The sequence below is a fragment of the Channa argus genome, chromosome 2, assembly GCF_033026475.1.
Source record: "Channa argus isolate prfri chromosome 2, Channa argus male v1.0, whole genome shotgun sequence".
NCBI lineage: Eukaryota > Metazoa > Chordata > Actinopteri > Anabantiformes > Channidae > Channa > Channa argus.
The window spans coordinates 7,635,416-7,648,819 of record NC_090198.1 but is presented as its reverse complement, the minus strand read 5'-3'; the positions used below and the strand labels follow the sequence as shown (position 1 = coordinate 7,648,819).

The 13,404-nt window shown below is 37.3% G+C and overlaps 1 protein-coding gene across 2 annotated transcripts in view; it reads right to left on the bottom strand.

Moving 5' to 3' along the window:
• The window catches only part of LOC137111319 (insulin-like growth factor 1 receptor), a 47,645-nt gene that overhangs the window by 17,822 nt on the left and 16,419 nt on the right, over positions 1-13,404 (bottom strand). For both annotated transcript variants that reach the window (XM_067495084.1, XM_067495083.1), the window contains exons 3-4: positions 522-825; positions 12-148 (exon numbers count right to left, since the gene is read on the bottom strand). In XM_067495084.1, the coding sequence (XP_067351185.1) occupies positions 12-148; positions 522-825 (441 nt within the window). The remainder of the gene's footprint in view (positions 1-11; positions 149-521; positions 826-13,404) is intronic.

Sequence of the window (13,404 nt, the reverse complement as noted above, 5' to 3'; positions counted from 1 at the left end):
CCAGCACTTACGGCCTCTGCGGATGTTGATGTGCAGGTTGCCTCTGATAACAGTGCAGCCTTTGAGAGACTGAGCAGCATCCATGGAGTCAATGATTTTCTCATCACAAACCTTATCACACAGGCCATCACAGGCTTTACAATACATACTGAAAAAAGACAGAGACAGAGAACGAGAGAGACAGAGACAGAGAAGGGTAAGGGTAAAAAGTGCAGTATCTCATTTTATTCTTTCACTTAACTTTCTTCCATTACCTTCAGGTAATCTTTTACATTATTAAGTGTATTTAAATACACTTAGGTTGGTTGCTCAGAAAAATAAGGGAATACAGGTAATCTGGAGTATGATTACCTGTACTATATTGACCTGTTACCACAATCCATGCAGAAGATCAATTATCTAATTTTCCCTGTACTTCAGGAGACATAATGCTCCTGATGATGTCTAGATGATATTCTTATATTTCACCAGAAATGTTAATACTATACAAAAAAACAACTTCAGAGTAGATCACAGGGTACCTGTTTGTTTCAATGCGTGTGTACCCAGATGGGCATTCAGGCATACACTCTCCACCGTGGATGATGAAACTCTCAAATTCAGGGAGGTGGACTTTGGAGCAAAGTTCAGCACTGATGCAGCGCCAGCCCTCAAACTTGTAGGTGCCAGGAGGGCAGTCAGCCACACAGCGCCCTTGGTGGTAGTAATGCACACATGCGGCACATGCTGTGTCACTGTCAGGGACTGTGCAGCTGCCCAGACACTGAGGGTGGCAGCACTCGCCATCCGCCGTGCACGCTCGCCGTGCACACATCTCTGGGCAATCTGGTGGTGAGACAAACAGAGCGGGAGGAAAACAATTTACTAGTAATGGAAACTAAGAAGAATGTCATGGTTTTTTTTTTTTGTTTTAAAGGTTTTTGCATTTTCTCAAAAACATAGTTGAGAGTAATACAACCTTACTTTATAACACACTGTGGAAAATGAGCTTTTCTAGCCCATTATTTGAAATTACTACATGTAATACAATAGCTGCTGATTTGAATTTACATGGCTGCACAGAACACATCTAAGAGGGTTCACTAAATCGTTGTTCAGCATATTAGATTTGCTTGCATCACATTAAGTCTACAAGAACTTTATGTAAGGCTTTACTACAATGTTTAATGTGCAAAAAGCTATGGTTTATTTTAAAATGTTAGAGAATCAGTTAAATTTGCTTAAGTAAGACAGACTGACTAAGCCCCCTTTGGTTCATGATTAGGCAGTTATTTTCGTGACCAACACTACTCATGTTGGTCTTTTTCATCTTGGATGATTTTTCACTCACATGCAAAAACAAACATGCACAGAAACAATTACAGACTTGAGCCTGTGGGACACTAAAAACACAGCTTTGTATTTTTTGGCTTTTGTGGCTAAAACATGTACATGTAGTGAACAACCTGTCAGAGCTTTTAGGTAACACAAATGTTGATGTTGTTGATCTTTGCTACAAATAACTTCTAGTTATTGTGTGACTAAATAAGAAGATATGACTGAAGGCTGGAAATCCGACTGATGAGAAAGAAAAGCCTGCAATGCCCTGAACATAGAATGGAACAACAACTCATTAGTCTTTGTCTCTCCAGTATGGGAAATTAATTTCAAGCATGAAGGATACAAGACGTAACCAAACACTTAAGCCACTGATTTTACTAGCAGCATTCTGGCCAGTTATGGGGCCTACAACACTGAATACTTGTTATCACTTGTACCTGGCAGCAACTTTAAACCCATTGTGGTTAAACCTCTACTTAAGAAACCACACCTTAACCTAGCAACTCTTAATCATACTTATTGAGCAGTCTTTAACATTACATTCTTTGAAACAGTATAGGGAAAGTCATGTCTCAGCATCTTTCAGCTCACCGATCTAACAGTAACCTTTTTGAATCTTTTCAATCTGTATTATGACCTGTTGCTCCAATGAAACTGTAATTGTTATAGTGAGAAATAATCTTACTATGGATTCAAAATATACTTCTGTGTTTATCAATATCAGTGAGGCTTTTGATCCCATACATCATTTTATATTCCTATGTGGATTAGAAAGACAATTTGATTTGTTTTGTCAGAGTCTCATATGTGTAAGACTACAGCCCCATGAAAGAAAAGCATTTACTATAATAACACACTAACAATTTGTAATTCAAAATATGGAGCCCCCCTTTTCTCAGCTCTCTGCTTTTCTCTTTTTATCAAATTGTAGTATACACAGTGAATTAGTTTCTACTGCTAATAATGGTGATTACATGCAGTTAGGAGCTGTGCAACACACAAGTGTCACAAGTTAAAATTTCACATGGTACATAAATATTCACAAAAGAACATAACTACCGCAACTTGCACATTCTAAACTTCACCATCTCTTAAACTCTGAAACATAAGTGCTCTAGAACTTTACTGCTCTATTTGCTCTATTAATATTTGTGTCAGGTGAGATTGTAATGTAGTTTTGATGACATACAAAAGCCTAAATGTAATTTAAAGTGTCTTTCTCCAAAAGAAATCATTTGACTTTATGGCCATTTCCTATTTAGCATAAAACAAAACGTGTTTTAAAAGCTTTAAACTTTCAGTAAGTGGCTTAAATTTTGATAACCTTGTTTTTAACTGGTAACTATGCTACCAGTACCCCTTCAGAGGATCAACAAGTGTTTGTGAATTATTGTAAAGTTTGTAAAAACCACTGCATAGCTCTAACCCTCCATTTATCTATTGCCTCAAGCATGAACATCCAAGGTGTGCGCCTTGCTTTCCCTCCTTGTCCCTTTTCTCACTTGGCTCTCTGGACCACTTGCCATACTGGGATCTCTCTCTCTCTCTCTCTCTCTCTCTCTCTCATTACAGATGTTTTGGATGATCCAGATTTTTGACCACGAGGAGAATGACCTTCCTCCAAGTTACTCTCTCTCTCCCTTTTGTTATTGTAAGTTAGAATGGTTTGCCATTTAGCCCAGCAGCACAACACAGAATACAGAATAATACAGAAATATATTCATATTAGACTATAGAATAATATGTAAAATAATATTTCAGTTTTGAACACACCCTGAAGCCTACAATGGACAGAAGTTGATTCACAGAACAACGTTTGGGACCTTTAGACCTTTAGCAATAGACGCTTCTGGAACAAACATTCATTCTTATAGAAACCGTAGAAATCACAACTTGAAATGATTTGTCTCTTGGTGACTATGTGTTCCGTAAAGTACAAACAAACGGGCAGGGATTTTTGAACAAAAAAACAACCAGATGGAAAAAACAAACAAACTGTAATTTGGATTATGTCATCCACTTAGGTTAGCCAGGGGCTGTGTTTAAACAGAAACCAAACAAAGGGAAGTTATGGGAAATTCTGTCTTGTTTATAGGATGCTGAGTGATAAGACACTGAAACATGCTTAAACATGTTGCTTCCATTGGCTCTGTCAAACAAACTGAAGACATGAGGCCAGAGGAGATGCCTACTGCTACCACTTTCTTTTTTAGATTTCAGTGATTTGTCTTAAGTGGTTGCAGATTCAAATGTTCCACTCAGCAACTTGTACTGTTTTCTTGCTGTTTAAAATGGGTAAACTGACAAAGCTGAATTCAGACTGTAAGTGTCTTTAAAGAGAAAAAAGAAAAACCTCAGAAGCAGATGTTAAATTGGAATAGGAAGTCATTCCTGGGGCCTGAAACACACCAGAAAAGTTCCGGCCATCTGTATCCGCTTCCAGACTAAAACAAACACACACGCACACACACACACACACACACAAAACATCATAAAAGTCAAACTTAAAAAAATTGCTTTAATACAATTGCAATAAAAAAATTGACACAGAACTCAAAATATGGACTGAACAACATTATTGGCACCTTGTCAAAATTGTAAGAAATAATTGCTTTTCAAGCATGTGAAGCTCCTGTAATTTGCATTTAAACACACCTGTGGCAAGTAACAGGTGTGGGCAATATAGTAATCACACTTGCAACCAGTTAAAATTGAGAAAAGTTGATTTAACCTTTATGTTGTGTGTCACACTGAGCATGGAGTAAAGAAAGAAGTGGAAAGAGGTGTCTGTGGATTTGAGAGAAAAAAAATTGTGGAAAAAACATGGACAATCTCAAGGCTACAAGTCCATCTCCAGAGATCTTAATATTCCTGTGACCACTGTGCCCAATATCATCAAGAGTTTTACAGCCCATGGCACTGTAGCTACCCTCCCTGGATGTGTACGGAAGAGCAAAATTAATGAAACATTCCAACAAAGCATTGTTTGAATGGGGGATAAAGAATCCCGATTAACTTCCAGACAGATTCAAGCTGATCTGCAGACAAAGGGTACAACAGTTATTTTTTTACAAAGGGAGTACTACGAAATATTAAGTTACAGGTGCCAATAATTTTGTCCAGTGCATTTTTTTGGGTTCTGTGTGGCATTGTATTAGATTTGACTTTTCTTCTCTGTATGTATGTGTTGTTCCAATGCAAACAAAAACAACAAGCAAAACATTTGCAATTTGAGCAATTTTCTGAGAGTGCTACCACGCATTTACAAAACTATTGGATTTTGGATGATATTAGAATTAAGCAAGATGAAATCTTTCACAACAAAACTTATCTCTAGGCAGGGACCATGAGGCCAAGGCCAATCCGAACTTTCAGACTGTGTGGTCAGACCAACTATTCAGTAGGCCGTTTGTGCTCATCAGAAATCACGGCTTTAATTCTGTAGCCTCCCAAATATGCACTCAATGACTGATTGAGATAGGGAGGGCAGAGTTGGAGAGGTGGATGGGTACACGGTGTGCATCGACATTCCACTAGAAAACGGCTAAATAATAGATCCCAGTTTTTATCCTCTGTCTCCTCCTTATTATACATTCAGAGACAGGTTCACGCAGAGCTGAAGCACAGGGAGAAGCAGGGGAAGAGATAAGGGCAGAGAAGAGGGTGAAAATATAAGGAAAAGAGGTGTGGAAGCACCATTTGACATAACTTTCTTTAGGCAACACGCTCTCTCTCACACACACACACACACACACACACACACCCTCAACACTGCTTTTTTTATTTCATGTTTTCTATTATGCTTTATTACTTTTATTATTACTACACAAAAATGAGAAATAGTGTATGTATCCTTGCTATAGTCGGAACAAGTTATTAGAAAGTAGGGACTTCAATAATTAATCAGTTAGCTAACCTCCTTTAATAACTAACTGATTAAAATAAATACATAAAATAACCGGCAACACAGAGATGAGGATGTGCAGTATAACAGTTGGTAACTTATCTAATGTTCTTATGTTGTACATTCGGTTATGCCACTTGGCAATGCCTCTTACCGTTTAATGATATTAAGTTGCACGTGTTTGCTTAACGTCGGCTATATTAAGCCAGATTAAAAAATGATCACACCTCTTTACCAAAATTGGAAATAATAAAATGTGAGAGTCATGTGGGAGTCATGTTTGGAACACTGCTGAATAAAGTTGTTTCCTGGTGACTGTCCAGATTCCCTTGTGCTATCTGATGCTCATGCTAATGCAAAAACCTCAACAGACCTGCTAGCGCAAGAGAGAGCAGAGTCAGACTGTGGAGAGCAATCTCTGGTGCCAACGACTAGGACGAGCTGGGCTCTAGTTAAACATGCTTTTAACATCAACACTAAATGAACGTAAGACATGACGTGTGTATGCCACACCCCCTAAGCACAGATGCATTTCACCAGTGGTACACTCGGCACATTTCCATCCCAGCTGAGCAGGTGTTTCCAGCAGTTGGACTAGTGTTAGCTACAGTAAACAACAAGTCACTTCCATCATAGGTGTATTATTTTAAATAAACCCAGTCTGCCAAAGTGAGACAAGGGTATTCACATTTATTTTATAAGGACACAAGTAATTTTCTTCCCTCCAGTAAATACAGCAGGAGTGGAAAGTCTAATTTTACACGAAGTAGTGTTTAATTTATAATTCATGCAACGTGGTTTTTAACCTAATCTGTTTTTTAAAAGGCGACTTCACTGATTCTTGCAGAAAACACAGGTCACGTCAGCATTAAACTGTTTAATTATATACAGCACTTTTTAAATAAATCAATCATTTAAACACTTAATTATTGACTGTTAACATTGTCAACAATGAAATGAAACTTACATCAGTCACCAGTCAGACGGTGGGAAAATTATAGAGTTGCTGCATCTCAACAAATCCAACAGTCACTTCTACAAGTAACAAAAACACAAGCAGACTCCCAATCCACACAGTGAATGTGGCAGGTGGACTGCTGTTGTCTCTCTCTCTCCCGCTTGAGCAGCTGATTCACTCAGAATCAAAAGGGCTTTCTAATAGTTGGGCATATAATACTACAAAGCATACTTCAAGCAGGGAAAGGAAGAGGTCTTGATTGATGGTACTTCAGTTGGTTTAAAGTATTAGCTTTGATTCTGATAGCAAAGACTGGAAACTCATAAGTCATCCTAATTTTTCTGAAGGTCAACCCTCAATACAAAGTTAGTGTGCAACAACAAACTTAACTAAACAGTAGCTAGTTATGTGCTTTTCTTTCATGCACTGATAAACTTTCTGTCAGAGTCACATAAAACCAGGAAGTGGACAAGCCAAACCCTTTGGTCAATATGCTGTGGCTTTCTGCAAAATCAAAATTTATTGTTCAGGAAGTTCAAAACTCAAATTCATATTAATCATTTGTGAATGACATTGTGAGCGTGGAATGGTCACACACGCTCTTTTTCAAACTCCACACATGCTGTTCCATCAAACTTATTATTATTAGTATTTCAGTACTGAAGTATGATTTGGGAAATAAAAAGCACTATTAGAGTTTCCTCAGGCAGGAAAAACAACTTGATGAAAAAGATATATTTTGGTTTTTAGTGTTATGCAAAGAATTCATTTGGGAAAACCAGTCAATCAGTAGTTTGTGTCATGTTTACCTGACGATTTGTTTCAGTAGAGCAATACCGTTCTGTTCAACGTTGGACCCTACATTACAAAATGTTTGAGCAATAGTGATGACAGCTATGTTTGGGCTGTCAAAATCTGAATTGCCAACATAACTATTTTTAAATAAAGCAAAACATAATCAGAATTATTGGCATTGTTTCATTTATGCAATTATTAACTTTTATGAAATTACAACCACAATTCCAAAGCAGTTGGGGCAATGTGTAAAACAATAGTAAGTAGTAGTAAGCATTTTATTTATACAGCACTTTTCACAGATAAAATCACAAAGTGCTTTACAAGGTAAAATAAAAATAATACAGAATCAAAATAAAATAGTTAAAATCGGAAGGCTCGTTCAACAAGAAGCCTATCTAAATAAGAGTGTCTTCAGCTGCTTTTTGAAACAATCAACCAATTAAAATGTCACTGTGATTCAGCCATACACAGTGACAGGGGCAAGGCGTTACAGAATCTGGGGGTGCTATCTATCTATCTATCTATCTATCTATCTATCTAGGGCTGGGACTTTGTTTAAAGGTTGAAATTAGGTTTAGGTCAGGATCAGGTTATGGGATGGAATTAAGCATTTTGATGTGATATTAACATGGCTCCGCATTAACAACCGCTCGTTTGCCTGGGGCAAGTAAACTTTATGTCCAGCCAAGTGGAATGCGTCACGCAGTTGCCTGATCAGGCCATTAAAATATACATGCAGTGGTCTACCGTTTTTCTGCAAACATTGCCCAGCCAAAATTCCCCCATTGACCACCAATACGCTCATTACATTTTTTTAACTTTACTATGAAGTAGGCTATTTTACTATAAAATCACCTGTAGTATTTCTGCCTTCTCAATGAATAAAAAGAATACAAATAAGGGATTAAATCTTTTAATTATTTTTTACTTGTTAAATGTTAACATCTGAAGACAAATTCATGAATTGATTGAAAACTAAGATCCTTTACTCACAGACGCTTGAAACCTTTTTCTAGCACTAATACTGTTGGAAAACTCTACCAGCTAAGCCACAGTTGTCCCAATTTTGAACATAATTTTCACTAGATGGCTTGAATGGCTTAATTTGGAAAGAACTGATTGTTCCAGAATGATTGGGGAGATGTTTGTACTTGAAACACAAGTTGAGAAGTAGGAAGAGGGAGCGCTGGTGGCTGACCAGAGTGTGCAGGGACACACATTGAGTTAAGAAAGTAATTGTTCCTCACGTTCACTATGTGTGTTAAAAACTATTTACTGTCCTAATTTGCAAATAGAAATGGTTAATAGTGTTCAATAAACAGCGCTTTTGTAGCGCATTCAAGAGCAACACTGGTTATGCAACTACACTTTAACGCAGCAAAAACAAAGAAAGCAGCGCTGTGACTGTGCTTCTGATGTAATTTTGGAGGAAAATAAAGTACTTCAATGCATTTGGGGTGACTCTGGCTAAGACTCTGGAGTAGTAATGGGTCAAACAGTACCGAAGCATCAGTGCATGTATCAAGCACGAAGAGTGAAACCCCACATTGATGTGTGTAGCGTGAGAAAAATCACATGACCGACACAGCTGCTGTGCCTTACGGAAAATTTCACGTTTTTCACTTGCTAAAATGATTTTTGTTCATTCTGCATTTTACATACTCTATTAGTCATAGTCCTATTATTTTATACACTTAAACGTGTATAAATGTACACGTGTAAGTGGAGATGCCTATGAACTTATTTTAAACCGAAATTAGAAATATTAAAAAAACTAATTCCAATCCTATTACTCACCCTGCAGAACTCTAAAATGGATAAAATTTGCTTAGGTTAACAACTAAGTGTTTCAAACTGGTAAACGAGTGAGAAGAAGCACCTGTAATGGTCAACTAAAATTAAAAAATAAACACAAAAAGTAGATATCTACAATTAATTGATGATAAGTTGAAGAACCTAAGACTAATAGGTTATAGCATTTGTTTCAAAGATTGATCCAAGAGTGTTTGAATTAGTCTCATGGCAGATTACACGTAACAACAAAATTCTTTAACAACACTGACAGCACCAGACTGTGCTAACATATGGAAGAAGTTCTGGCCTAGTACCTACCCACCTATGGTAATGGATACTTAGGTCCATGTTTACTAGCCTACAGGTAGTAGACAAGTATGTAACTTGTCAGAGAAAAGCAAACACAGTGCACTTAACCCACACTTGATACTTCAAAGTGCTATTTAAAATGAAGTGTACAAAGCAATTCATAATGGTTCACCTCACCACACCTGCTCAATTAATAGAAGTAGCAATAGTGACTAATATTATATTATTATGCATGATGAAACACATCAAACCATAACATGAAGTTCCTCATGATGTAATATTTGTATGGGGTGAATGGGGTTTAACAAGGAGCTATCACACTAGCTGATACCTCCTGCTAAGGTTTGGACAACCAATATATTAAAATACCTACAGCTTTGGATTCACAAAAAGACAATAGGAGTCCTTTCACTTCTAAGGGTTGTGAAAACTTACCTAGAAAATAAGTTTTAGTTTTAACATAGTCTACAGGCAGCAATGATGAAGTGGTCGGCGCTGCCGCCTCACAGTTAAAGTTATGTAGAGCCGTATGTGGCATAGTTAATGCGCTAACCGTTTAAACTAATAGCTCTGGTGGACAATCAGAGATGAGTTGATTCAATTTGGGAGGCAGTTTGATTTGTATTGTAGACAGGATAGATCAGGCTGTAGCTAATTTAATCTTATAGAGCTAACAAAGCAAAAGAAAAAAATTTAATTTGGAAGGGGGCTATTTCTCTGAAGGCAGGCAAAGCACAATGTAAACAGACTAAAGCTTAAGATACAATTGTTGGTACAAAGTGATTATCAACATACCATAGTCTTTGTCTGTTTACTTGACACAAGAATCCCATAATATATGTAGAATTTGATGAAAAAGATAAATGAGACAAAGTATAAGATTCCCTTTGACACTGTGATAGCAAGGCCTTTGGGTAGTTAATGATAAGTTAACCTTCAGACATGTCGAACAGCTGATCACAACCAGACTTCAAGGTCTCTCACTTTTGCATGTTCATATAGCTTCCTTTGATAAGCAGAGATTCAAAAACTATTCTGTTCTGAAAATCACACTATTTAAAGAAGCTGATGCATCTCTGATCCTTCAGCTAAAGTATTTTTCTCTTTTTACACCATTAACCTTTATAACAAAGCAAACTAAATCCAAATGCAACCAGCCTTAAATCCACAAACAAGCAACTCATCTTAGTGGCTGGTCACAGTTCATCCCAATCTGATGGTGTTAACAGAGCACAATTAAAGGCCACATAATTACAGTAGGCACTTTAACAAAGCCAAACCAGTAATGTTCTCTTCCAGGAATTCCAGGGATGGGTGTGACTGTTCACTAAAAGTAGTCATGGATGTGCCTGGTTTAAAAAACAGTCCCTATAATTACCGGTCCTGACAGCCTCCGGGTTTGGGTCAGGGTAAGGGGTTCACTACTAGTTGTAGTACATCATCATACATTTTGATTTGAGTTTGAGCAATCAGTAACTGCGTTTGGATTGCCTTCTGTAAGTAAACACAATAAACCTGTTAATGCAACCCGTAAAGAACAAGCTCCTCATATTTAATTATGACGATTTACAGACTTCTCAAGTAAGTGTGAATCCGAGTTTCTAACATATCATTTAAAATTCTGTTGCCCTTTTTGATTAATACTGGGCGTAAACATATCTGTAAGGTTTCCTTCACTCAAAGTAGTTAAATCCAAACAACACAGAATTCTCTGTTCTCCATGAGGCTAATTTGGATGCTATTAACATAAAGTTTATTATTCATAAGCCCCTTCTCTTATTGGCTGTGGGTGTGGCCTTCATGTTAATTTCACAAAAAAAAAAAACATTTCTTTGACTTAACAGTTATCCATATCCGGGTGCATTTAGTCTGATCTGTTTGTTCATACTGTAAGTCAGTTGTGGAAGGTTTGCAAAGTTTACTACTTTATTTTGTCTCAAGAATTGTTGAATTATGACCAGACAAAGCATTGGATCAGATTCTGCGCTTGTGTATTCGTTATACTTATTCAATACCACACACAATACTGCGTTAACCTCCGCAGGTAACATTAGGTGGAATAATGTCTGTGGTTTACAGTTATTTAGGATGACGACAACACAAGTAGCTGAAAGCAAGCTCTGCTCTGACAAAGTCTTAGAATTCAGTTACCAATAGTCATACCCATTTTTATTAAGATATAGATGAATATTTGCAACTGACATTAGCGACAACTGAAGGAGATATACAGTAACTATAGCTTTACCTGATGTTCGCTTTGTTGTACAGTTAAGTTAGTTTACCTCCATATTCCTCTCCAGACTCTACAGTCCATGTTGTGGGCTTCTCCGTCCACGAGATTACCTCAAATCTGTGCTTTATTCAAATCTTTAGCTTTTGTTTTTGTTCTTTTCAGGAAAACTTGTATTGGTACTCTGCATCAGCAAGTACTCAAATGTAGCTATTTTTGCTCCATCTAAAAAATATTGGATCAGAAAATCCCTAATTGTAAATTCCAACCAAGAGAAGAAATGACAAATGGTGACATCATCAACGATTTATCAGATCTTAAAAAGACGCTAGCGGTTCACTTAGTAGAGTCGCTGCCCACCGGTTCCTGCCCCGCTCTGTCTGACCACATGTCAGAGTGTCCGTGGGCAAGACACTGAACCCCCAACAGCCCATCCCCAGCTGCACAGTGCCGGTCCCAAGCCGAGTAGTATTAGGGAGGGTTGCATCAGGAAGTTCATGCGACTGTGCCAAATCAACATGCAAACTAATGATCCACTGTGGTGACCCTGAACTTACGTGATAGATAGATATAAAAAATATATACATTATTATGGATGATAATTTTCTATGAGAAAAATAATAACTCTTAGCTTTATTAGCTTGTTAGAAGTAAATGCATAACATTTTAACATAATTTTGCCAAAAGCAAAACAAAAAAAAATAATTATTTCACAATCATTGGTCTTTGGTGACATATATTTGCAATAATCATTAAGTGAAGACAGCATTTCTCATTGAAGCCAGGAACTCAACAGGCAACCACATTATTCCAAGCCAGCTTCACAATACCTTAGACTAGTAAATCTATCAAGTGAGAGAGTGGGTGTCTGTAGATTATATTATGGAGCTAATCATGGCAGAGATTAGACAGACATCAGCAGGACCTAGCAGTCACTGGGATTTCTTAAGCCCTAAGCACTGGGTCACATAAGTCATACTGTCTGGATAACACAACCTCTCTGCTGGAGGCAACCTCCTTTTCCTCTAAAGAAACGAACCTCTGTTACGTGGTTCTACATATGTTTCAATACATGCTACAAACTTCACTTTAAAATACATATATACAGCAACAATATCTGATTAGTGTCAGCTCATTTGAACTGAGCCTCTACAACCTTAGGGAACCAACCCTCTAGTACCATCCAAGCTTCTGTGTTTCCATCGACCCTAAAATCTTCCATATATAACAATGCCACCTATTCAATTCTTTGCAGTTACCTTATTCTCCTTCAAAAACTTTCTCCAGCTTTCAAAACTTTCATATATTTCATTAGCGTATAGACTGCGTATAGCAGAACGCGAAACCTGTGTTTTCAACAAGTCTCCATTAGACGGCCATTCAGTTTTGTTTTAAAAGTGTAACTAATGCTGCAGCACATTTTGCAACTCTGGTTATTGTACCATGTTAACAAAAGCGTGCAAAAATGGCAGCATTCATAGAGACTTTGTAAATAGGTCTTGACTGGCAAACAAAATCAGGACTGTTGTTTTCAAACAAAATTTCATATTAGATGTAAACTTTTCATTGCTGTGGCAACACCAAATAGTAGTTTATTTATTCGTTATATGATTCTCCAATGTGCAGAACGATGGCAGAGTGGTTAGAAAGTTAGCGGTATTCCCCATGCTTGTGTCAGTTTTCCTCCCACAGTCCAAAAACATGCATGTTGGACTATTTAACCATGTATTGACTGTAGGTGTGAATGTGAGCATGAATCCTCGTATAACTGGGAATCTGTCCAGGTCATAGCCTGCCTCTTGCCTATTGACAGCTGGAATATGCTTCACACCCTTGTAACCCTAAACAAGAAGAGAGACTGAAGATAATAAATGGATGGTTAATTGGAGGTTTCTTTAAATAAGAAATTAAATAAATGAACCAATTCTAAAAATGAAAAGAAAAAAATAAACCTTCATGGTCTGTTATCTCAGAAGCAGTGGATTCCGTGACTGTGTTTACATGCAGTTAGGAATCAGGGTTCTTAAATGAATCAGGTAACTTGGGTAATTAGAGGACATGAGCATTTTTCTCATATTCAATCCTATCAAT